Below are 21632 nucleotides of genomic sequence, written 5' to 3'. Positions count from 1 at the left end.
CGGTTTGAGCTGCTTTTTAGGAAACAAAGCTGACGGTAAGTCGTGCTTTGAGTAAAGGCGGAGGAGACAAAGACCGTGGTCACCCAAACGCTCTTTATTGGCTCAGAGTAAAGGCTGAAGCACCACTACAGCCGGGCTGCGGCGCCCGGCGCCGGCTGTGGCTGCCGACCCGCCCACTCCTCCATCACTCCGCTCATCCACTCCTGGTAGTTGGACACCTTGGTGTAAATGCCCAGCTTGTCCCGCTTGCCGCAGCCCTCGCCCCAGGACACCAGGCCGATCAGGAACCAGGTGTCGCGGTACAGCGTGACCATCGGGCCGCCGCTGTCGCCCTCGCAGGCGTCTATCCTCTGGCCCAGGACGCCGGCGCACAGCACGTTGTCGGAGATGTTGTGGGACATGCGCTGGGCGCAGACGGCCCGGTCCACCAGCGGGATGCGGATGACGTTGAGCGCAGAGCTGTACTTGTGGCTGTCGTTCCGGCCCCAGCCGCTCACCACCATCACGGTGCCGTTGAGGTGCAGGACCCGCTCGGCCAGCTGGCGGCCCGGCAGGCACACGGGGGAGATGTAGGACGTGAAGGAGACGGGGTGCTCCAGACGCAGCAGGGCGATGTCGTTGTCCACCGTGCGGCTGTTGTAGTCGGGGTGTCTGTAGCTCCGAGCCACAGATACCATGACCTCGGTGTTTTCCTTCTTGAAGCGCTCGTAGTCACCTGGAGACGGGTCAGAACCGAGGTGAAGCCAGTGGTGGAATAGGTGACACAGCTTGAATGAATGAATGAACCATCATCTGCCAGAGCAACACTGGTACCAACAATAACGATAACAATAACGATGACGATGATAACGATAACGATGACAACGATGACGACGATGACGATAACAATGATAACGATGACGACAACAGCGACAACAATGACGATAACGATGACAACGACGGTGATGACGACAACGATGACGACGACAACGATGACTACGATGAGGTAAACTAATGATAACTAATAAGACCTGCTGCTGTTCGTGTGTCCAGTCAGAAACTCACCGAGCCGCACTTTGAACCGCGTGCTTCCCTCCAGGCAGTGAGCCGCCGTCAGCACCCAGCTCTCGTCGATGAGGACGCCGCCGCAGTGGAACAGCCCGTTGGCGTTGAGCAGCAGCGCCTGCACAGAGACACTCACAGCTCAAACCTGTATGGATCGAGGGAACAGCCGTCCAGACTGAACCACGTGTCTGTGTTGATGACGCCGTCCATCAGGCCGTTACCTGCCAGGGACTCTCCCCTTTCTTCCCCACCTCCCCCCCCAGGATCCAGGGCAGCAGGCCGTCCCTCGGTTTGGTGTAGGACGAGCGGCTGATCATGAGGCGGCCGCAGGAGGAGCTTCCTGCCACGGGAAGTGGGAACAGCTTCACACTGAGCAGAGGTCTGCGCCTGATATTGGCCTCCAGCCGTCAGCCTCCTGCTCTCACCTGCCGGGACGCATTTCTTGGCGTCGTTGTGCAGCTTGTATCCTTTCAAGCAGCTGCAGGTTCTCGACGGCTTGTCCCGGTTCTCAACACAGTCGTGGTCACAGCCGCCGTTATCCACAGAGCAGTTAGTGGCTGTTTGGGCTAAACAACAGAGTCCACAAGCAGCACGTCACGGAACCGGGTCTCACAGAACCAACTCCTCACTGACCCAGAACCAAGAAAATGTTGGAAAATGTCTTTGTTGTTAAAACTTTGAATGATAATACAGTTATGGGGGTGAGTTTTGCATATTCATGTTGCGTTCCATAGACCTGAATAAAGGAAGGGACTCACGCTGGTCGCAGTATCTGCCCTCGAAGCCGGGGTGACAGACACAGGCGTAGTCCTGGTACTTGTCCAGACAGTGGCCGTGGACGCAGCTGTTGGCCAGACACTGGTTCCCGTCTGAAACATAGTCAGACCAACGTGACTGCATTACCCACAATGCACCGCAGGCTTTGCAAACAAACAAGCTGAGACGCTGAGACATGGTCACGTCTCCACCTCAGGGTTTGATGTGGGTCAGACGAGTCTCACCTACGTACACCGTCCAGAACTCCAGCTGAAAACACAAGACAAAACCTGAGTGACGCCGCTCGGCTCCACGGTGAAACCACCAAAGACAATTAGTTCACACATGGATGTGTTGATCCAGGACGAGCATGGGATTTCAGTAAAACTGTAGTTTTACCCATTTAAATTTGAAATGGGTAAAAAACATTGCTGGTCACACACTTTAAAATCGTCATTAATTTTCTTTTAAGTGACCCTTCATATTCAAACATCTGTGTTAAATCATTTCAGATCATCAGACATGTTTCCGTTTGCCAGAACAGGAGGACGAAGCCTGGATTAGTCACAGGACACGGAGTCAGTGGCGTCGGTGTTTGAATGCAACTGCTTCCAGACACAACCCAACATCTTACTGTGGCTTCCCTGGTAGTGAAAATCTCTCTGGCTTCTTCAAAGCTACACCTTTCCTCCATGCACTCCCGCTCCTTGGACGGAGGCTTCAGCTCCTCCATGAAGGAGTTGGCCCGGCGAGACCGGAGCAGCATGTGGGCCCGCGGAGGGTCCGAGAACACTGAGGAGGCAGAAGACGCTCAACTCCCAATGAAAGGAAGCCGACAGACTCATGCAACGTGAACGTGGTTCCATGGTCTGAACCTTTCTCACCTGACAGACTGAGCACCGACGCCCACCACAGAGCAAAGATGGCCGACAGACAGAGGACGAGGCGAGACATGATGCCAGGTGAACCTGCAGCCAGACACTTATATTATGTCTGTGTCACCTGACTGAAGCATCACGCAGGTTGACGTGACCAAAATAGTAGAGATTTGTCTCATTGAAATAGGTGTTTATAATAATCCAACAATTGTGTTGTTCAGTACATTGGTCAATAACAAACAGCCTGATGAACCACGGTGACCTTTGACCCTGCGAGCTGATTGACAGGCGCAGGGAAGAAACGAAGCTGGGACGACATTCTACACGTGATGACACCAAACCAAGACACAGCAGAACAACCGGACGTCTGAGATGAGTTTTCTACTTACGTGTGAAGACTCAAAGCCGCGGACAGAGACAAGCGTTTATTCTGGAGCTGCTGCGTTAATGACTAAACCACCAGTGTTTACTGAGAGTCCACAGTCTGCAGCTGAGCACTGTCTGCCAACACGGTCAATATGCACACGACCCTCCGTCGTCCTCCACCCCCTGGACTCCAGAGGCTGTTCAGGACGGGACGCGGTGCTTCCACGGCCTCTGAAGCTGCTGCACAGCACAGACCAAGGCTGGACGACCCCGTGCTTCATGCTCCATTAGGACGGAAGCTGGTTCAACCTACAGGATGAACCATGGACATGCTCTGTCAAAACAAGGTTCATTCAGACAACACAGAAACACAGAACACAGAACCTGAAATTAAATATGAACCACCAGAGGTCAGTCATAGAAACCTGGGGACTGGAGGGACTGGACACATGGCTCAGAAAGGAACTGAAATGTGAAACTGAAAAAAGTTCAGTTTATTCCCTGGAAATTAAATGTGATCAAACTATAAGCACGAAATATTTATAACTAATACCCTATGATCCTGTTTATGGAGACCAGCACGTGCCATGGGAGATCCCAATATAGGATTCAGAACCATGGTTCCCCATATTGTGACCAATACAGCAACACACACACACACACACACACACACACACACACACACACACACACACACACACACAGACAGCCTTACACACACACACACACACGCACACACGCACACACACACACACACACACACACACACACACACACACACACACACACACACACACACACACACACACACACACACACAGAGTCTTTGTCCAGTCCACTTTCCCGACCAGCGGAGCAGGTCAGATGTCCGTCCCTGTCTCTATGTAAACATCTTCTTCATGTGCTGCAGGTGTGAAACCTGGTCTGGCCTCGGGGGTGTTGCTGAGCACCCAGGGCTGTGGAAACCAGGACGGTTATTAGGGTGAACTATTCTTCTCTTTGTCTCCTTTTGTGCCTCAGCCTCGTTTCCTGAGCTCACTTTACTTTTGTGTGCGTGGCTGTTTGGATTCTTCATAATAAAAGCTGTCCCACAGACGGGCAGGACGTGTCTCTGATTCCTCGGGTGGTTCGGTGATGGGAGGGCGGAGGTTTTCCCAGACGTCCTGTGATGGAAGCTGGACTCAGACCTGGCCGGCTGCCGGCTGCTTTGTGTCTGGACCAGTTTCCTCTAGTGTCCTGTATCCTTTCAGTTTTACTGACACATGATTTGCTGCACAGTTGACACAACAATGAGGCAATCATTTGCATTCATGCTAAAGGCATGTTTGTTGTTTGACTTGATTAAAACTATAAAACTTTTATTACCCTGGTTTTGCTACGTTCACAGTATAAGAATAAACTCTTCTCACTTTAGTATACACCTCCACTAGCACTGTTTATTTAACTACATGTATTAATAACCAGAGTTAAGGAATGTTCTACAGTATTTGGCTGGTGATTAGATTGATGACCTGTCAATGTTTTAACTTTCTGTGTTGATCCGTGCCTCTTTCATTTTTTGTTATTTGTGCAATTAGTTTTATTCATGTTTTTTTTTTAAATCTCATGAGGTTTCATTACCAAAATCCTTCATTGTTTAAAAATCAAATTAGGCTGCTCATTGTTCTTTGTTCGGTTGCATTTCACGGGTTGGATAACTGCATTGTTCAACTGACGTGTTTATTTAGAGGAAGAAATGACAAATCATCGCTTTACAAATGTATTTTGTTTCTTTATTATTATTTATTTTTAAAATTATTTAAAACAAGAAATATGTGTGAACAGAAGAACCTGATCCTAGATTCAGATTTAATTATTTTTCATTCTGATAAAAATGGATCTAATGTCAAAGATTAATTGTTTCAACACTGATTCTTTAGGAACCTACTGTACAAATCTCCACCAGACCTAATGTCCCAGAGCTCTAAAGAAAGAAGCTAGATTTCTGGAAGCATGAAAGAAAAAGAAGGGTGGATAGTGATGGACAGATAAACTTAGAGTTCGTGCCACATGTGGGCCCAGTTCTTCCTAAATGTGTCTCCTCCCTCCATCCCAGCTATTGTTTGCCAGCCCATCAGGTGAAACTGATCTGAAAAGAAAAGTTTTTTTGAACAAGCGGTTTCATTTATAAATGGATCAAAGTCTCCTTTCACCAACTCATCTCTCCAAAAATTCCTCTTGGGTCAATGCCGCACAAATCGGACAGTGTGGTAAGTTTCTTCTGATGTTTCCTGCGCTGGTAGTAACATCTATGTTGTGTTGTTTGAGCAGAAAACAAGAAATATATTTTATAGTTACTTAAAACAACAATTACTTAAGTTAAAGCTAATATACTGATTTCTGCTGTAAATGAGGTTCAATTAAGAATGTTAAGTTACATGTATGGGTATCACATAGTGTTCATTTAGTTAGCAGGAGTTAGTTAGCTTAGGTTATTCTTCAGGTTTAGAAACATGGGTCTGGGTGTAGTTGGTCCTTTTCAGTGTGATACTCTTTATTCTGAGTCATTCTGAGGTACAAACACCTGTTTCCTAAACATGATGTACTGAGTTAAGCATCATTTCGTCCCCCCAGATGCTGCTGGGACTCCTCAGCTTGTCTTCCCTCTGCTCGGCCATGCTGTTACCTCTCGACATGGAGACCGGCTCAGGGGCAGAGGGGGATCCTTTAGAATTTCCTGACACAGGCACGTACCGCAGTGGGCCTCTGCCACTTCCCCCCATAGGAGGACCAAACGGGACCATCAACCCAGTGACGCCCATTGTGCCCGATACCTCAATCTGTGACCTGCTGGTGAACGCTCCAGTGCCACCGTCCATTGCCGAGGTTCCATATTTCTGTGCCTGTGGGAGGTGTAAGGGCACCGTGGGACCCAAGGGAGATCGTGGAGATCGTGGTCCTCCAGGTATATCCAACACTTTAAATCAACAAATACAGTCTAAAATTGGATCAGTGTGTGGTTGGAGGAGCAGGGGCTAGCATCAGAACTTTGTAGCCGGTGTGTTAAAGGTTTGTTGTAACGAGTTGGTCTTTCGTAGATAGAAGTGAAAACAAATTCAAAACAGACAGTGGACTGACTGTAATTTTGATTAGGGGAACCTGGGAGTCCTGGCATGAGAGGAATGACTGGGTTCACTGGTCGTCCGGGATTCACAGGCCCTCCAGGAATAAAGGGTAAGTTACAGCTGTATATGTTTCCTTAACACCATCCCTGGGGCAGCTGTCCTTACCATTATAATACGATGAAGCTGAATCACCACCGAATTTTTCAAGATTCCCAAAGGGAAATTATTTTGCTCACTTTGATCGCTGTCGCAGTTAAAGGTACACACAAGGAGGTAGGGAGATTAAAAATAAGAATGCTAACACATCTACACACACTCACAACTATTACTAGCTAAAGTTTTATTATACATGTTATTGCCCGGATGAAGATTAACCCTTACAGAGAGAGGAGGAGTTGTACAGGCTGATGGACAATTTTAGAGAAACTCTTCACTCGTGGAACATTCCCTTAGTGTCATCCTGCAGGTCACTCGAAGCATCGCTTTACTGTTTGGCAGTTTGTCATGATTCATGTCTATATGTTGTTACAGGTCAGAAGGGAGACTTGGGGGAGAAAGGGCAGCCTGGACCTACTGGTTTCAGTGGAACAAAGGGCGAGCGAGGATTCAAAGGTTGGTTGTGGTCAACCTAGTGAAACTATTTTAACATCCTCTTTGTGCATATTAAGGGTCAGCTAAAACCTAGCTGAATAAATATTTTTACTGTCACAGTTTTCAATCTCCTTTCAACCCTTCCCTGCTCCCTTCGTAGAGTAGAGATGACTGAAGTACAGGAAGCTGTTCACAGACAGGGTGGAACATAACAAAGCGGAGATTGCAACTCATGGTCAACCATCTTACCTATTAGCAAAACAGAAAATAAAGAAGTTTACTAATCTAGATGTTGTTACTTGTGTTACCAGGAGACAAAGGGGACCAAGGACTGCTGGGCCCTCCAGGTCCACAGGGCCCTCAAGGAGAAACCGGCATGTGCCCTGCATCATGTCAAAGTGTTGAGGGTCCATCAGGTCCACAAGGTCCCCCAGGACCAGCTGGAGCTCGAGGTTTACCTGGGGTAGAGGGACCTATAGGGGCCAAAGGTCTTAAGGGTGATAAAGGTGACATGGGCAAAGCTGGTGACCCTGGACTAAATGGACAGAAGGGTGACCAAGGTGAGCGAGGTCTATGTACATGCACTGATGGTGCGAAAGGTGCTGACGGTAAACTAGGGGAAAAGGGTGCTAAAGGAGACAAAGGTGACACAGGTGCCCAAGGGGTACAGGGGGCAACTGGGCTAAAAGGCAGCCAAGGCGATCTAGGTCCCGTTGGACAACCTGGCCCCTGCTCCCCAGCTATCCAGTCTGCATTCTCTGCATCTATTGTACAGCCATTTCCTCCTGAAAACCAGCCCGTTATTTTCCCAAATGTCTTCACCAACATTCAAGGCCATTACAATCCAAACACCGGAATCTACACAGCACCTGTCAATGGCACCTATGTCTTCAGCTTCCACCTGGCTGTTGCCTCCAGGCCACTTAAGGTCGGCCTCTTCAAAAACCTCTTCCCTATAGTCAGAGCAACAGAAGGAAACAACCAAGCCACTTCCAGCCAAACCGTTGTCCTTCACCTCGCTACCTTTGACCAAGTGTGGCTGCAGGTGAAGAATTCACTCACCAATGGTATTTTTGCTGACAGTGAGAGTACCAGCTTATTTTCTGGCTACCTGCTGTATCCGGACTCCTGTGATTTTATAGCAGGGCGCGATTTTGGAGTCCCGCAGGTGTATAAATATGAAGAATTTAGCTGGAATGGTCCTCCGGGCTCGGATGAACCTCCATTTACCACAAAAGCACCTCCTGAACACAATACAGCTTCAAATGGAGATTATAACTGGGAGGGCCCTGACAAGACGGACACAACAACACCACCCCCTCCACCTACTGCAGCCATAGGAGAGCCTAAAGAACCTGCAACAGAACCCCCTCAACAAACCACAGCCATAGAAGAACCTGCAACAGAACCCTCTCAACAAACCACAGACATAGATGAACCTGCAGCAGAAACGCCTCCAAATACCATAGCCATAGAAGAACCTGCAGCAGAACCTCCTCTACATACCACAGGCATAGAAGAACCTGCAACAGAACCGCCTCCACATACCACAGCCATAGAAGAGCCTAAGGAACCTGCAACAGAACCGCCTCCACATACCAAAGCCATAGAAGAACCTGCAACAGAACCGCCTCCACATACCAAAGCCATAGAAGAACCTGCAACAGAACCGCCTCCACATACTACAGCCATAGAAGAGCCTGAAGAACCTGCAACAGAACCGCCTCCAAATACCACAGCTATAGAAGAACCTGAAGAACCTGTAACAGAACCCCCTCCACAAGCCACAGACATAGAGGAATCTGAAGAACCTGCAGCAGAAACTCCTACACATACCACAGTCATAGAAGATCCTAAAGAACCTGCAACAGAACCGCCTCCAAATACCACAGCCATAGAAGAACCTGCAGCAGAACCTCCTCTACATACCACAGTCATAGAAAAACCTGAAGAACCTGCAACAGAACCGCCTCCACATACCACAGCCATAGAAGAACCTAAGTAAACTGAAGAACCTAAAGAACTCACAACAGAACCTTCTCCCCACTCCTCAATGGTAGAAGGACCTGTTGCGTCGATCCACTCCAGGTTTCAAGGGGGGGTATTCTACAAGCAGGACAAAAGGAAGCGGGTCAGTGTGTGGATGCTTCTAGTCAGTAGTTTCTCTTTCATGAGCGTTTCATGAGAGTAAAAGAAAATCAACGTGATCCAGAACCTAAAGGGAAGATGCCCCTCCTTTAGATGAACTCAGCACAGCTATAGGCACGTTCCAGCTTGACTCCTATGTTTGATCGTGCATTCGTGCTCTGAACTGCTTTAAGGCTAAAAGGTTTAATGTTTAAAACATTACACTGTTTTCAACTTGCTGCAGCTTTGATTTAGAGATTTTGTCCTTTTTCTTTCTCAATAAACAGAAGGTTAAACATCATAGAAGCTAAATTGCTGCAGTTAATACCGCTCTCAGAAGTAATTCATAGTTTACTCACTTCTGCATTGGTCTCTGATGCATCCTTGCATTACATAGAATCAGTTGAGGTGACCAGTTTGCTGTCACCTCTGAATTGTGGTTTTTATCTCAGAATAAAGATTAACCTTCTCTGAGGTTTGTGTTTTCATTGTTCATGTAAGAAAAGCCAACATACTGACATTTACTGAAGATTATGAACCTGTTCTGTCAAACAAAAGCAGGTGTTTGGCTGGAACCTCAGATTTAGCTACCAGCGACCTGGGCTGTGAGCTGCTGTGGTGGAACTGGATGAAGGGCGGCTCATTCAAACCACTGAGCAGGTCTGATGTCCCACATGTGGCATCAACCTCCAGTCAAGAAAGAGCAGTGGAAGCAAGAAGACGTCAACCAGCCTTTATTTCAGAGTCATGTCTCTACAACAAACCTGAAGCAGAAAGTGAGACGAGCAGGCAGAGATCTAAGAACCTGAAGCAGCTACAAGATTGAATCAAGGAATAAAATGAAATCAGCTCCTTTTAGTGTAACATCAGAACAAAATAACACCTCTACTCAATCACAGCTACGGCCCTTTAAGCCTCGGTGGTTCAGACTGGCAGCCGTGTCCGTCTCAGCCTCTACTTCTCTTTAGGAGCCACGTCGTCGCCGCCCGACACGTTTGCATCTTCGTCGTCGTCGTCGGCCGTCATGCCCTTCAGGTACGAGCGCTGGAACTCCTGGAAGACGAGCTCGTCCTCGATCTCACTGGCAGCAGAACAACAGGACAGCGGTTAGAGACACGTGGATTCATCATCTAAGGGAGAAACAGAGCAGCTGGAGAGAAGCTCTGATCGGAGGCCTTACCTCTCCCTCACTGCTCGCAGCAATAAGGAAACCAGAGTCAGTCCAACACTTACAGCAAACTGAAGGCGTGTGTGATGTTTCAGCTTCACAGTTTCTTACCTGCATCAGGTTTAGGATGCATCAGTTTAAAGGGAACCTCCAAAACAACCTCACTGCAACACAGACCGAGTTAACTCATCAAACACGAGGAGAGGCTTCATTCATAGATGCATGAATCTGCTAAATAACAACAACACGTCGGTGACAGGGGTCAAAGGTCGGACTCTTTCATAATTAGCTTTCATTTTATCCCAAACTGAGGCTGAGGCTCAAACTGCCCATGAAGCAGTGGACCCACCTTGATCCCACCATCCTGAAAACGCAGCAGGGAAAGAGATGAGAGTCAGCAAACGGAGAAGCAAGGAGCAAATAAAAGCCGCTCAATGGGCGTTAACACACTGACCCTCCAACGATGAGCTTCACCACGACCCTGTAGGACACCATGATCCCCAGAACCTCCTTCAGGACTCCCTCCTTAATGCTGGAAGACAAGTCTGAGCATTTCACCAAGCACAAGCAGCTGTGAGCGGGCTGAACGTGTGCTCACATGCTGCTCGACGCCAGGTTGGTGTCCTCGTGCTTCAGTTTGCCGTCCAGCGCGATGCCCCTCCTCTCCCTGTTGTTGACCAGCAGGGGCAGCAGCGTGAAGACCTTCTGCAGGCTCCCCCCAGCGGACACCGAGTCCCTGACACACATGCACGCTCAGGCATTTGAAGCCGCCAGGCTGACGTGATGCCAGTGTGAAGTGGAGCATGAATCCTACCCGTGCTCCTCGATGGCCACACACTTCACGTAGCTGTCGTTGGAGTACAGCACCACGTTGGATACTTGATCCACTGAGGAGGAGACAAGAGCAGACGTTAGACCAGGACCCGCATCTGGACGCTCCATGTTCCACGTCTGCAGAGAAACGGGGCCACGTCACCAGAGACCACGATGTTCTTGATGCTTTTGCTGGAGTTGTTCTTGAGGCTGACGTGGACTCTGATGGCTTCACCGTGATAATAAACCTGAGGGCGACATGAGAAGCACACACTGCTTTAAGGGCCTGTGGGTGATGAGCTGAGCGTGGGCTACAGCACGTCAGCACCTCTTTGTCCAGAGAGGCCTTCAGGTGCAGCGGTTTGTCCGACATGAGGAAGTCCTTGGTGGTTTCCGCCCAGGGCGCGTCTCCCTCGCTCTCTGGAGCGAACTGGACCTTTCTGATCAGCAGCTTCACGGTGCTCCTGTTTACAAACGCTCTGTGAGGCTCTGCTTCCTCCTGTTTGACGCCTCCAGATGTGCAGACTCACCGCTTGCGCACTTTTGCGTCCTGGCTCTCGGCGCTGAACACTTTGACCTCGAACTCCACCGCACATTGCTGCAGAGAGAGGACACGAGGCGTGAGCGCTGGTGGGGCTCACGGCGCTGGCAGCAGCAGACAGTGGAGCAGCAGGCTCACCTTGCCCACGTCATGGGGCGCCGGCTGCAGACACACTGAGCAGGGCAGGTTGTCAGGAAACTGGAGGAGACGGATGAGTCAGACAAGCGCTCACAGGGACAGACGCTGTGTTGAGACTGTGGTCACCTCGAAGAAGAACGGGTAGGAGTGCTCCCCCAGCTTGCGCATCAGCTTGGCCTGGGTCCTGTTGTGGACCCCCTTCTCGCGGTCCTGCAGAGGCGGGTACACCTGCCGGGTTGTGAGGTACAGCTCTCTGCGGAAAGCGATTCCGATCACGTCCATGTCATCTCTGCCGTAGCGGAAGGTGCAGGACAGGGTGACGAACACTGGAGGACGGAGGTGAGACCGTTTGAGCTCCAACTGGAACAGCTCTGTTGTTAGTTAGCGCTCAGTGGTGTTGGCGGAAGGACACTGACCTTTCCTGCCCTGCAGCGCCTCAGGGTCAACGAGGATGACGCCATCTGGGGGAAAAGCAACGAAAACCCTCAAGATGTTAAAGACATCCCTCAGTTTAGACGGAGCTCAAGGTTGTTGGTCCCCAGAGGATGAACCTTGCTTCATTTTTGTGCAGCATTAGTAGGTGGTTAAATGACTTCTACCAGTACATTAAACCTGGCAACGCATGAAAATGAGTGTAACAGATGTGATGTGTTTGAAACTGTGAAACTCACCCACTGGATCCACAGAGTCCACGCGGTCGACGAAGTCCCTTCTCCCCATGTAGACGCCAACCTGAGGCGGGACGAAGGAGGTTACACTGATGCCTGTGGTTCACCAGCATTAGGTGTCAGAGCCGCACGCGATGGAGGAACAGTGACTCGGTCACAACATCAGATGAATGTCCCACCGAGCAGATTATCAGCGGCACAAGTTAAATTTAACAAAGCTGTGGATGGATTTAACATCAGTGTCGTATGTCATTAAACATCCAAAGTTGTGTATTTGCTCTTAGTGAATTAGTGCATTGTGTGTAGTGTATTAAAAAGGCGCTGTCAGTTGGTTAAGTTGTTTCAACTTCACGTCTGGCTTCAGTTCAGGCACTGGGAACACTGGGAACACTGGAAGCTGCTTGGTCGCTCACCGACTTGTCTTTGCTGATCTTCTTGAAAACAACGTTTTTTGAAGTCATGTTGCAGATGGAGGCAAGTCAGCGGCGCCTGGAAGGAGACAGGAAGCACAAGAAGCTGAGTCTCTGAGACGTCATGAGCTGATGGGCCTCCACCTGTCAATCAGAACCAGCAGTAGAACAAGTAGAGCAGCCCCATGCTCCAGACAGGGAGGCTCCAGGTTCAGCTGGGAACCGAACACAGTCTGAGCTTTGGGTTTGGGTCAGTCTGAGTTAAACTAATGCGACTGATCAGATTTACCTCAGCTCAGCTTCTTAATCCAGTTAAAAGCTTCTCTCTTCACCGAAAGCAGAAAACAACAATCCACAGCTCCATCACTTTGCTTGTCAAATAAAATCAACCACGTTCTGCTCAAATATAAAACTAAGATCAAACTGTGTAAAAACTTTGACTCTACGGTTAATTACAGAGTGTATGCAGATCAGCACCTTTACCACTAAACTACTGTCTCTACTGTCAGGCTGTGGAGGAGCTAAATCACCTTCATGCTACTGTAGCAGATGCTGACTTCAGAGACGTAAAACTGTGGATCCACAAAAACTCACCTGTGATGAAGAGATGAAGTGAGACGAGCTGGACGAGACGAGTGACGCTCAGACAGACGCTATATGCAGACACCTGCTGTCCGTCATCGGACGTCCTCAACCAATCAGACGAGCTCGGTGCAGCCTGGTCCCTCCCCCACGAGCCACAACATCCAGACAGACCAAACCTCCTGAATGAGAGGATTGAAGGTGGTTCTGCCTCGGTCAGCACTACAGGACCGGATTAGAGAGGGAGGGATGTGTGTGTGTGTGTGTGTGTGTGTGTGTGTGTGTGTGTGTGTGTGTGTGTGTGTGTGTGTGTGTGTGTGTGTGTGTGTGTGTGCGTGTGTGCGCGTGTGTGCGTGTGTGTGTGTGTGTGTGTGTGTGTGTGTGTGTGTGTGTGTGTGTGTGCATCTGCACACCACAGGCACCTCTCTCTGTGTTTGTTATTTTCACACAAGAACAACATGTTTCAGCAGTTAAGAATTTATTGTCTTCATATCATCAGAGCTGTTGGATCCCATGAACTGTTGAGACACAATGTGACACCAGATCCACGTTGTTTCCTCTATTTAGACCTGAGTCTGGATCTTAAACGTCTGAATCCATTCACTGAGGTCTGTTCCATTAAATTACAGCACATTGTGTGATGTTGGAGGGAACCATGACCAAAAACATCTGATCCGCTTCATGATCAGTCAGGAGTGAAGAGAACGAGTCGTCTTTATGTTGACAGATGAATAAAGTGGACTAAAGTTCTAATGTTTCAGAACCATTAAAACACTTTAAACCATTTCGTGTCTCTGGTGAATGAGAGACGTGATGGAGAAGCTCAGTAAAAGCTGAGCAGCAGGTTTGACGGAGACGCGGTGCGGTTCTAATCCAGAGTTCTGCCCGTCAGCAGGTACCGGACCTGGTGGATTACTGCTCTGTGGTGGATTAGTCACAGTCGACACAGGCTTACGTTTGGCAGCTTCTCCCCTTAATCGAGCCTCAGTTTACTGTAACGCTGCATGCACACGTATGTTCCATGACTCCAATGCTGCAGCAAAACAGCGATGTCCTGAGCTCCAGCACCGTCTCTCATGTTTGTCCTCTGCTGTTACATAATCAGCAGTGTCAGAGTGAGTTAGGACCGGTCACCTGTCAGTGTAGACAGTAAAGACGCAGCACAGCTTGTTAAGTAATACAAACTTTATTCAGAAACACAATCAGCAAATGTCTGGTCCCAAGATTTAGATTTTATTTCAGAATTTCACCTAAAAAACAACAAAAACTACATAAAAAGAACAAAGGCTTGAGACGCTGGTCCCACACAAACTTCACTCTAAGGGTTTAACAGTTCCTGTAAATGTCCCAAACGCGTGCTCAGACGAAGGACTTGGCGGTTTCAGTTTCGGTCTTGGCCGTGTAGATCTTCTGTGGAGCTTTTCCATAGTAAGCGCTGCAACACAACAGAATGGTTCCATCATTGACTCACTAAGACTGTCATGGGAAGGTACTGATCAGACCTCATGCTGAGCACTCACGCTGCACTGGCGTTGGACTTGGTTCTGGACACGGCGGAGCACAGGAACCCTCCTCCCAGAATGGCCAGCGTGGCCGCGGCCCAGCCCAGGTAGAGGCCGGCGCCCAGCTCGAACCTGCAGACGAGGACATGTCAGGAGGAACGGGTTCCCTCACCCGAGGTACGGCCGTGTCTTCAATAGAACCAAAGCTCTACAGCAGAACTGGAGGAGGATCGGCTCAGTCTGTGTCCAGCTCGACTTACTTCATTCCCAGGTACTGTGGGCTGTAGAAGTCCTGCACCACTCTGTAGGCGTACCAGGAGCAGGCCACCAGGCAGCAGAGCCCTGCACACAGGGGAACACTTAGAACGCTGCGGGGTCTCCTGGTGCCATGCCCGTGGACACGGAGAACGCGGGACAGGCGTGAACTGCATCAGGCTGTGACTCGTGAGCTGCTCACACGGACACTGAACCGGACTGTGTGTAGCGCTCACCAGCCAGGATGCTAACTATGCCTCCTCCCAGCGCCATCTTGGCCTTGGACTGGTCGCTGGCCGAGCCCACGGTGATGCACTTCAGCCCCAGCAGAGACACGATGATGGAGGCGAAGCCGAGCAGCAGCGAGATGATCATCAGCGCGCGGCAGCCTGCGATGTGAGCTGCAGAGAGGAGGCATGTGCTCGTTACGCAGCTGATCCAGCTGAAGGCTTCACCCGTTCATGGAGCGCTGGTGGAGAGGAGGAACCTGCTAATGTGTGATTTACAGCCGCGCCGTCGTAGTCATTTATTGACCGATCATAAAACCCTGTCACGCCTGTTTATGGGTTTGAGGGCAGATAGAGACTGAACTGGTGACTGTTACCATGACGACAGCTGAGATCTGTGTCTCCACTGCTTTAACTGCTTCTAGCACTCCAATACTAGTGGAAACATTCATGTGTGAAAGTAAAAAAAGTTATATGGTTATAAAAATGTTGTTAAAGTCACTTAAAAGCAAATGAACAATTAAGCTGAATCCAGAGTAAACTGATGTAAAGACAAAGTGTCGCTAGCTTCCTCTGTCGGCTGCTCGACGGTGTTTCCCTCCATTTCAGCGTCAGTCACTGCTCAAAATGGCGTCAACGCGATGCTGTCAGAGGATTATATATAGAAAGAACAATGTGGTTGTACATGACTGTCCTCTGCCACAGCTTTTAGGATCAGTAGTCGGCTGTGGTTTCACTTTAGCTTAAATTGCTTTTGGCGGGAAAACTTTAATTGTAAAATCAATGAACCTTTGATCGACTGATTCAGAAATGGAGCCACGCGATAGAATGGCCTCGTTTCTGGACCACACAGCTTAAACAGACATAAGGTAACTAAGAAACACGCTGATGACTTCACTTTCAGGTTATCAGTGAAGCCGTCTTATGTAACTACAGACGCGGGGACACGAAGACCACGAAACTACGGACTCACTGCGGAATCAACCAGTGTAAAATGCAGAGCTGGACTCTTAGACTCGGAGCGGAGCTCTTACAGGGAAGGTCCAGCAGCGATTCGAAGTCTCGGCACTGGACCATGCTGGCGCTGTTCTCGGCGCAGCTGTGCCACAGGTTCTCCGTTATTCTTTGGGAGGTGATGACGTTTCCCGACACCGTGGAGATCTTCCAGTGGTCGTTCGCCAGCGCCGTTCCTGTGACCAGCCAGCTGATGATGGCCATGACGAAGCCGGTGGTTTCCATGGCCGCAGACATGATGGCAACGTTTCCAGAGAGCTCCTGGGCTGAAACGGCTGCAGGTCCCTCAGAGGAACCGACGGCAACGAAGGCAAGGTTGAATGTGGGAACGGGGCCTGGTCCTCAGGTCGGCGCAGCAGGTGGAGGCAGCAGGTGGAGGGTTCGGATCCGGCTCTTCTCTTCTCTGTCGCTAATGTGGCGTCTGAGACTCAGACAGGAGGACTTTACTCTGCACCAGGGGCCATAAAGCGCCAGGAGCCACTCCCTGTAGTTCCCCAGTCACCACTCGCCCAGCACTGGTCATAATGATGATGATGATGAGTCTTCAGCTGTGACCAGGCCACACCTCAGGTTCAGGTATGAGCAGTAAACGCAGGTCTGAGGGTGTAGGACGGTCGGGGCCCAACTCTGCCCTGGGATCCAGCTGGTTCCATCATCACCTGCACAGGTGGAGGAGGAACCAGAGGAGACCAGAAGCTGAGCGTGAACTCAGAGGAGCCGCTTTGATCCAAACCTTGGTCTTTGTTGTCTTCAGGTCACATAGCGATGCCTCTCCCTTCAACCACAGACCCACGGAGCCAGAGAACACAGGCCACATTCTTGGCAGCAGCCGCTGCTGAGTCACCTGCTGACGGCTGCTGCGTCACGCAGGTGTAGTATTCAGCTTTATACCAGGTTGATCCTGTCAAACAGTCATCCTGGTCCCACTGACCTGCTGGTGACAGACCATGAGATCCTTCTTTCATTCCCACTTGAAAAATACTGCATTTATAATTGAAACGTGTTTCACTGATTTGCTATAACTGTGCTGTGGCCTTGACGTTTTCTCCCTTCTGCTCTGCGAGAACAGGGAGGACCTGTGTGTGCGGCACCGTAGCATCTTTATCTGATGTGATTGGTGCTAGAAATATTTTTGAGCTGTACTTGTTGTTGCCTTTGCTGTAAACTGTCAGACTCGGGCAGGCGGCGGACCCACATGCACAGCACAGAGGCGCGATGAGGGCGAGGCCACCAGTCCGGCAGCCGAGACAAGGACAAGGCAGGAACCAGCGGCGTCCTCCTTGGACCACCGCGACGAGACACAGGAACCAGCGGCGTCCTCCTTGGACCACCGCGACGAGAAACAGGAACCAACGGCGTCCTCCTTGGACCACCGCGACGAGAAACAGGAACCAGCGGCGTCCTCCTTGGACCACCGCGACGAGGAACAGATGCAGATGCGGCTGGAGCCGGGCCGCCAGGAACCGATGCAGGTGCGGCCGGAGCCGGGCCGCCAGGAACCGATGCAGGTGCGGCCTTCTCCTGGACGTCGGCTGGAATCACGACGGGGGCGACCTCCTCCTGGAGGTCGACTGGAATCACGACGGGGGCGACCTCCAACTGGAGGTCGACTGGAATCACGACGGGGGCGACCTCCTCCTGGAGGTCGACTGGAATCACGACGGGGGCGACCTCCTCCTGGAGGTCGACTGGAATCACGACGGGGGCGACCTCCTCCTGGAGGTCGACTGGAACCGCGGCAGACACTCCAGCTGGCGCGACCTCCTCCTGGGAGGTCGGCGGGAACCGCGGCAGACACTCCAGCTGGCGCGACCTCCTCCTGGGAGGTCGGCGGGAACCGCGGCAGACACTCCAGCTGGCGCGACCTCCTCCTGGGAGGTCGGCGGGAACCGCGGCAGACACTCCAGCTGGCGCGACCTCCTCCTGGAGGTGCGCAGGAGCTGCGGCTGGCGCGACCTCCTCCTGGAGGTGCGCAGGAGCTGCGGCTGGCGCGACCTCCTCCTGGAGGTGCGCAGGAGCTGCGGCTGGAACGACCTCTCTCAGGCCGCCAGGAACGGGAACGACCTCTCTCGGGCCGCCAGGAACGGGAACGACCTCTCTCGGGCCGCCAGGAACGGGAACGACCTCTCTCGGGCCGCCAGGAACGGGAACGACCTCTCTCGAGCCGCCAGGAACGGGAACGACCTCTCTCGGGCCGCCAGGAACGGGAACGACCTCTCTCGGGCCGACAGGAACGGGAACGACCGCTACAGGGCCGACAGGAACGGGAACTGGAACGACCTCTACTTGGCCGACAGGAACGGGAACTGGAATGACCTCTACTTGGCCGACAGGAACGGGAGCGGGAACGACCTCAACATGGCCGACGGGGACAGGACCAGGGGCAGGAACGACCTCAACTTGGCCGACAGGGACAGGGACGGCCTCAACATGGCCGACAGGAACAGGAACGACCTCAACATGGCCGACAGGAACAGGAACGGCCTCAACATGGCCGACAGGAACAGGAACCGCCTCAACATGGCCGACAGGAACAGGAACAGGGACTGGAACGGCCGCAACATGGCCGACAGGGACTGGAACGGCCGCAACATGGCCGACAGGGACTGGAACGGCCGCAACATGGCCGACAGGGACTGGAACGGCCGCAACATGGCCGACAGGGACTGGAACGGCCGCAACATGGCCGACAGGGACTGGAACGGCGTCCCCTCCGGAGCCGACATGACTGCTTACAGCTACCGAGCTCGACAGAGTAGACGTCGGGCCTGATTGGGTGGGGCTAACACTCGACAGACGGACGGTGCCCTCTGGCTGGAACAAGGCCTGAGCGTGACCGGACTGGACTGGGACGTGACTCGACTCAACTGGGGCCTGGACGTGACCGGACTGGACTGGGACGTGACTCGGCGGGGCTAAAACCTGGACTAGACTCGACTGGGCTGAAACCTGGGCTGGGCTCGACTGGGCTGAAACCTGGGCTGGGCTCGACTGGACTGGGATCTGGACTGGGATCTGGACTGGGATCTGGACTGGGCTGGGGCTGGAACCTGAGCGTGACAGGGCTGCACTAGAGCCTGAGCGGAGCATGGCTGAACTGGGGACTGGGCAAAACACGGCTGAACTGGAGACTGGGCAAAACACGGCTGAACTGGGGACTGGGCAAAACACGGCTGAACTGGGGACTGGGCAAAACACGGCTGAACTGGGGACTGGGCAAAACACGACTGAGCTGGAGACTGGGCAAAACACGGCTGAGCTGGAGACTGGGCAAAACACGACTGAGCTGGAGACTGGGCAAAACACGACTGAGCTGGAGACTGGGCAAAACACGACTGAGCTGGAGACTGGGCAAAACACGACTGAGCTGGAGACTGGGCAAAACACGACTGAGCTGGAGACTGGGCAAAACACAGCTGAACTGGGGACTGGGCAAAACACGACTGAGCTGGAGACTGGGCAAAACACGACTGAGCTGGAGACTGGGCAAAACACGACTGAGCTGGAGACTGAACAGCTCGCGTCTTGACCGGAGACTGAACAGCTCGCGGCTGGACCGGAGACTGAACAGCTCGCGGCTGGACCGGAGACTGAACAGCGCGCGGCTGGACCGGAGACTGAACAGCGCGCGGCTGGGCCGGAGACTGAACAGCGCGCGGCTGGGCCGGAGACTGAACAGCGCGCGGCTGGGCCGGAGACTGAACAGCGCGCGGCTGGGCTGGAGACTGAACAGCGCGCGGCTGGACTGGAGACGGGGGACCGCATGAGTGCAGGAAATCCTCCCAGCGGAACAAACATGGAGCTGGGCAGGTTGGTGCAGACACGATGGTCCGACGGGGCTGGGAGGAGGAAACCGAAACCATCGGCGGTGCGACCGGCGCTGGTGTGGTGCGGAGCGCGTCGCTTAGCTCATTGAACCTTGCGCACAATCGCTCATAGAGGCGACGAACACTGGAGCGCTCTAACACGCTGTCCTCGTCCTCCAAAGTCAATATCGCCACCTCCACGGCGCTGCGCTGGTTTTCCGGGTTACGCGCTCGTCGGTAATCCTCCGCGAGGATTTTAAAATAAGTCTGTAGATTGCTAGGTAACTCGGCGCAGGTGAACTCCATACTCCCTCGGGTGAATAATTCTCGCCGTTAAAAAAAAAAAGCAAGGAAAAACAGTCACTGACCTGACCGGAGGCTGAGTGCTGGCTGGGTCCAAGTTTGGCCAGATTGTTCTGTCAGACTCGGGCAGGCGGCGGACCCACATGCACAGCACAGAGGCGCGATGATAGTAAAACACAGGTTTATTTAGCAAGGCAGGGTCAGACGGTCCAGGTCACACACAAAAAGACTCAGCAATAAGTACAAAGGGGAGCAGGCAATCTCCAGTCCGATATTCAGGCAGGGTTCGTACACAGGTGGTCACGGCAAAAGTACAGGCAGGGATAAGGCAAACTCACGGTCAGATAGTTAGTCCAGGTATTTTTACAGGCGGCGGTACAAACGAGGATCAGGCAGGATACACGGTCAAAGCAAACGGGAACAAAACACGAGGAACACGGAACACGAAACACGGGAAACTTCAAGAAGACTCAAGGAACTCGGGAAACTAAAGGCCTCAGGAAACTAACGAAACTCAGGAAACTCACGAAACTCAGGAGACACAAGAAACTCGACAATCTGGCAACTGGAGTCTGTGAGTGGTGGGACTATATACTGGTACTGATTACTGATTGGTAACAGGTGTGGATACTGGGAACCGGAGAGTGACGACTGGGTGAACAGGAAGTTAACAAAATAAAACAGGAAGTAGTGTGACAACAGGACATGGCGTGAAACATGACAGACAACAGGACATGGCGTGAAACATGACATAAACTGCTCACTTCTTGCAAGTAAAATCCTGAAGAAGGTCTCAACTGATTGTGTCTCTTTTATTTAAGATTTACAAAGGGAACATTCAATTTCCCTGACGGACACTGTGTACATATATACACATACACCACACAGCACAGTGATCAGCATCACACCACTGATGAGCAGCTCAGTTCTTCTGTCTGAGCCTCTAGTGTTTTTATTCTCTGTAATCAGTGACTCTAATAAATGACCAGTACTTATCATGTGCAGTAGCTGAGCCACATTCACCTCAAACTTAAGTATCTACTGTCAAAGAACAGCAGTGACTCACATAAGCTCAAGGTTAAATGATCTGTACCTTCACAGGATCAAACCTCTGACTCTTGGACTTCCAGCAGTTTCTGTTTCACTGATAGTGAAGTCTTGTGCTGCAGCACAGCAAACATCCTGCCTCAGGTAATTAGGCCTGCTGGGCCTCACCCTGATGATACTAGTCAATGTGAAACCTGTGACAGAGATGCAGCAGGTTTAAATGGCACCAACCCACAAACCTGTATATATATGTGACAGGCAGAGCTGGAAGACGCTTAAACAGCTCATGAGT

General features: G+C 51.4%; 4 protein-coding genes across 7 annotated transcripts; 1 reads left to right on the top strand and 3 right to left on the bottom strand.

Annotated features, from left to right (window-relative positions):
* Positions 1-73: 73 nt before the first annotated feature.
* On the bottom strand, positions 74-3195 carry proca (protein C (inactivator of coagulation factors Va and VIIIa), a). The gene is made up of 9 exons (XM_029131358.2): positions 3068-3195; positions 2685-2768; positions 2435-2592; positions 2046-2070; positions 1803-1913; positions 1470-1610; positions 1266-1384; positions 1045-1162; positions 74-715 (listed from the first exon to the last, which is right to left on the bottom strand). The coding sequence occupies exons 2-9, from the start codon at positions 2752-2754 to the stop codon at positions 126-128; spliced, it is 1332 nt and encodes a 443-aa protein (XP_028987191.1). The 5' UTR covers positions 2755-2768; positions 3068-3195; the 3' UTR covers positions 74-125.
* Positions 3196-3771: 576 nt separating this feature from the next.
* On the top strand, positions 3772-9340 carry LOC114844169 (collagen alpha-1(X) chain). Of its 3 annotated transcripts, none has more exons than XM_055503757.1 (6): positions 3772-4026; positions 4139-5293; positions 5658-5988; positions 6177-6257; positions 6680-6760; positions 7051-9340. In XM_055503757.1, the coding sequence occupies exons 2-6, from the start codon at positions 5270-5272 to the stop codon at positions 8742-8744; spliced, it is 2211 nt and encodes a 736-aa protein (XP_055359732.1). In that variant the 5' UTR covers positions 3772-4026; positions 4139-5269; the 3' UTR covers positions 8745-9340. The 3 variants fall into 3 exon arrangements, with proteins under 3 accessions (XP_055359732.1, XP_055359733.1, XP_028987139.1); XM_055503758.1 differs by having other exon boundaries at positions 3772-4282; positions 5140-5293; XM_029131306.3 differs by having other exon boundaries at positions 3772-5293.
* A 244-nt stretch (positions 9341-9584) lies between these two features.
* Positions 9585-13269, bottom strand: saga (S-antigen; retina and pineal gland (arrestin) a). Of its 2 annotated transcripts, XM_029131365.3 has the most exons (16): positions 13199-13269; positions 12608-12683; positions 12198-12258; positions 11943-11987; positions 11653-11852; positions 11527-11586; positions 11378-11445; positions 11176-11311; positions 11011-11095; positions 10849-10921; positions 10633-10770; positions 10489-10566; positions 10384-10398; positions 10146-10198; positions 10047-10056; positions 9585-9947 (listed from the first exon to the last, which is right to left on the bottom strand). In XM_029131365.3, exons 2-16 carry the CDS (start codon positions 12653-12655, stop codon positions 9821-9823), a joined length of 1197 nt encoding a protein of 398 aa, XP_028987198.1. In that variant the 5' UTR covers positions 12656-12683; positions 13199-13269; the 3' UTR covers positions 9585-9820. The 2 variants fall into 2 exon arrangements, with proteins under 2 accessions (XP_028987198.1, XP_055359745.1); XM_055503770.1 differs by lacking the exon at positions 10047-10056.
* A 1075-nt stretch (positions 13270-14344) lies between these two features.
* cldn15la (claudin 15-like a) lies at positions 14345-16608 on the bottom strand. The gene is made up of 5 exons (XM_029131402.3): positions 16205-16608; positions 15180-15344; positions 14949-15030; positions 14707-14820; positions 14345-14621 (listed from the first exon to the last, which is right to left on the bottom strand). The coding sequence occupies exons 1-5, from the start codon at positions 16419-16421 to the stop codon at positions 14546-14548; spliced, it is 654 nt and encodes a 217-aa protein (XP_028987235.1). The 5' UTR covers positions 16422-16608; the 3' UTR covers positions 14345-14545.
* Positions 16609-21632: the final 5024 nt, after the last annotated feature.

Source organism: Betta splendens, chromosome 17, assembly GCF_900634795.4.
Source record: "Betta splendens chromosome 17, fBetSpl5.4, whole genome shotgun sequence".
NCBI classification, from domain to species: domain Eukaryota; kingdom Metazoa; phylum Chordata; class Actinopteri; order Anabantiformes; family Osphronemidae; genus Betta; species Betta splendens.
The sequence above is the reverse complement of the archived record's forward strand: the minus strand, read 5'-3'. Positions and strand labels throughout refer to the sequence as shown.

What these genes read in the sequence shown, in the direction of transcription:
- cldn15la (XM_029131402.3), bottom strand. Translation starts at nt 16,421, where the DNA reads ATGTCTGCGGCCATGGAAACCACCGGCTTCGTCATGGCCATCATCAGC. An exon ending in ATCGCTGCTGGACCTTCCCT is followed by an intron (nt 15,345 to 16,204) that starts GTAAGAGCTCCG and finishes TCCTCTCTGCAG; the next exon opens with CTCACATCGCAGGCTGCCGC. An exon ending in AAGTCCAACGCCAGTGCAGC is followed by an intron (nt 14,622 to 14,706) that starts GTGAGTGCTCAG and finishes GTTGTGTTGCAG; the next exon opens with CGCTTACTATGGAAAAGCTC.
- proca (XM_029131358.2), bottom strand. Translation starts at nt 2,754, where the DNA reads ATGTCTCGCCTCGTCCTCTGTCTGTCGGCCATCTTTGCTCTGTGGTGG. An exon ending in TCACTACCAGGGAAGCCACA is followed by an intron (nt 2,071 to 2,434) that starts GTAAGATGTTGG and finishes TTGTGTTTTCAG; the next exon opens with CTGGAGTTCTGGACGGTGTA. An exon ending in CAAGAAATGCGTCCCGGCAG is followed by an intron (nt 1,385 to 1,469) that starts GTGAGAGCAGGA and finishes TTCCCGTGGCAG; the next exon opens with GAAGCTCCTCCTGCGGCCGC.
- saga (XM_029131365.3), bottom strand. Translation starts at nt 12,655, where the DNA reads ATGACTTCAAAAAACGTTGTTTTCAAGAAGATCAGCAAAGACAAGTCG. An exon ending in GACGCAAAAGTGCGCAAGCG is followed by an intron (nt 11,312 to 11,377) that starts GTGAGTCTGCAC and finishes GTTTGTAAACAG; the next exon opens with GAGCACCGTGAAGCTGCTGA. An exon ending in AACCTGGCGTCGAGCAGCAT is followed by an intron (nt 10,567 to 10,632) that starts GTGAGCACACGT and finishes CTTGTCTTCCAG; the next exon opens with CATTAAGGAGGGAGTCCTGA.
- LOC114844169 (XM_055503757.1), top strand. Translation starts at nt 5,270, where the DNA reads ATGCCGCACAAATCGGACAGTGTG. An exon ending in TGGAGATCGTGGTCCTCCAG is followed by an intron (nt 5,989 to 6,176) that starts GTATATCCAACA and finishes AATTTTGATTAG; the next exon opens with GGGAACCTGGGAGTCCTGGC. An exon ending in AGGCCCTCCAGGAATAAAGG is followed by an intron (nt 6,258 to 6,679) that starts GTAAGTTACAGC and finishes ATGTTGTTACAG; the next exon opens with GTCAGAAGGGAGACTTGGGG.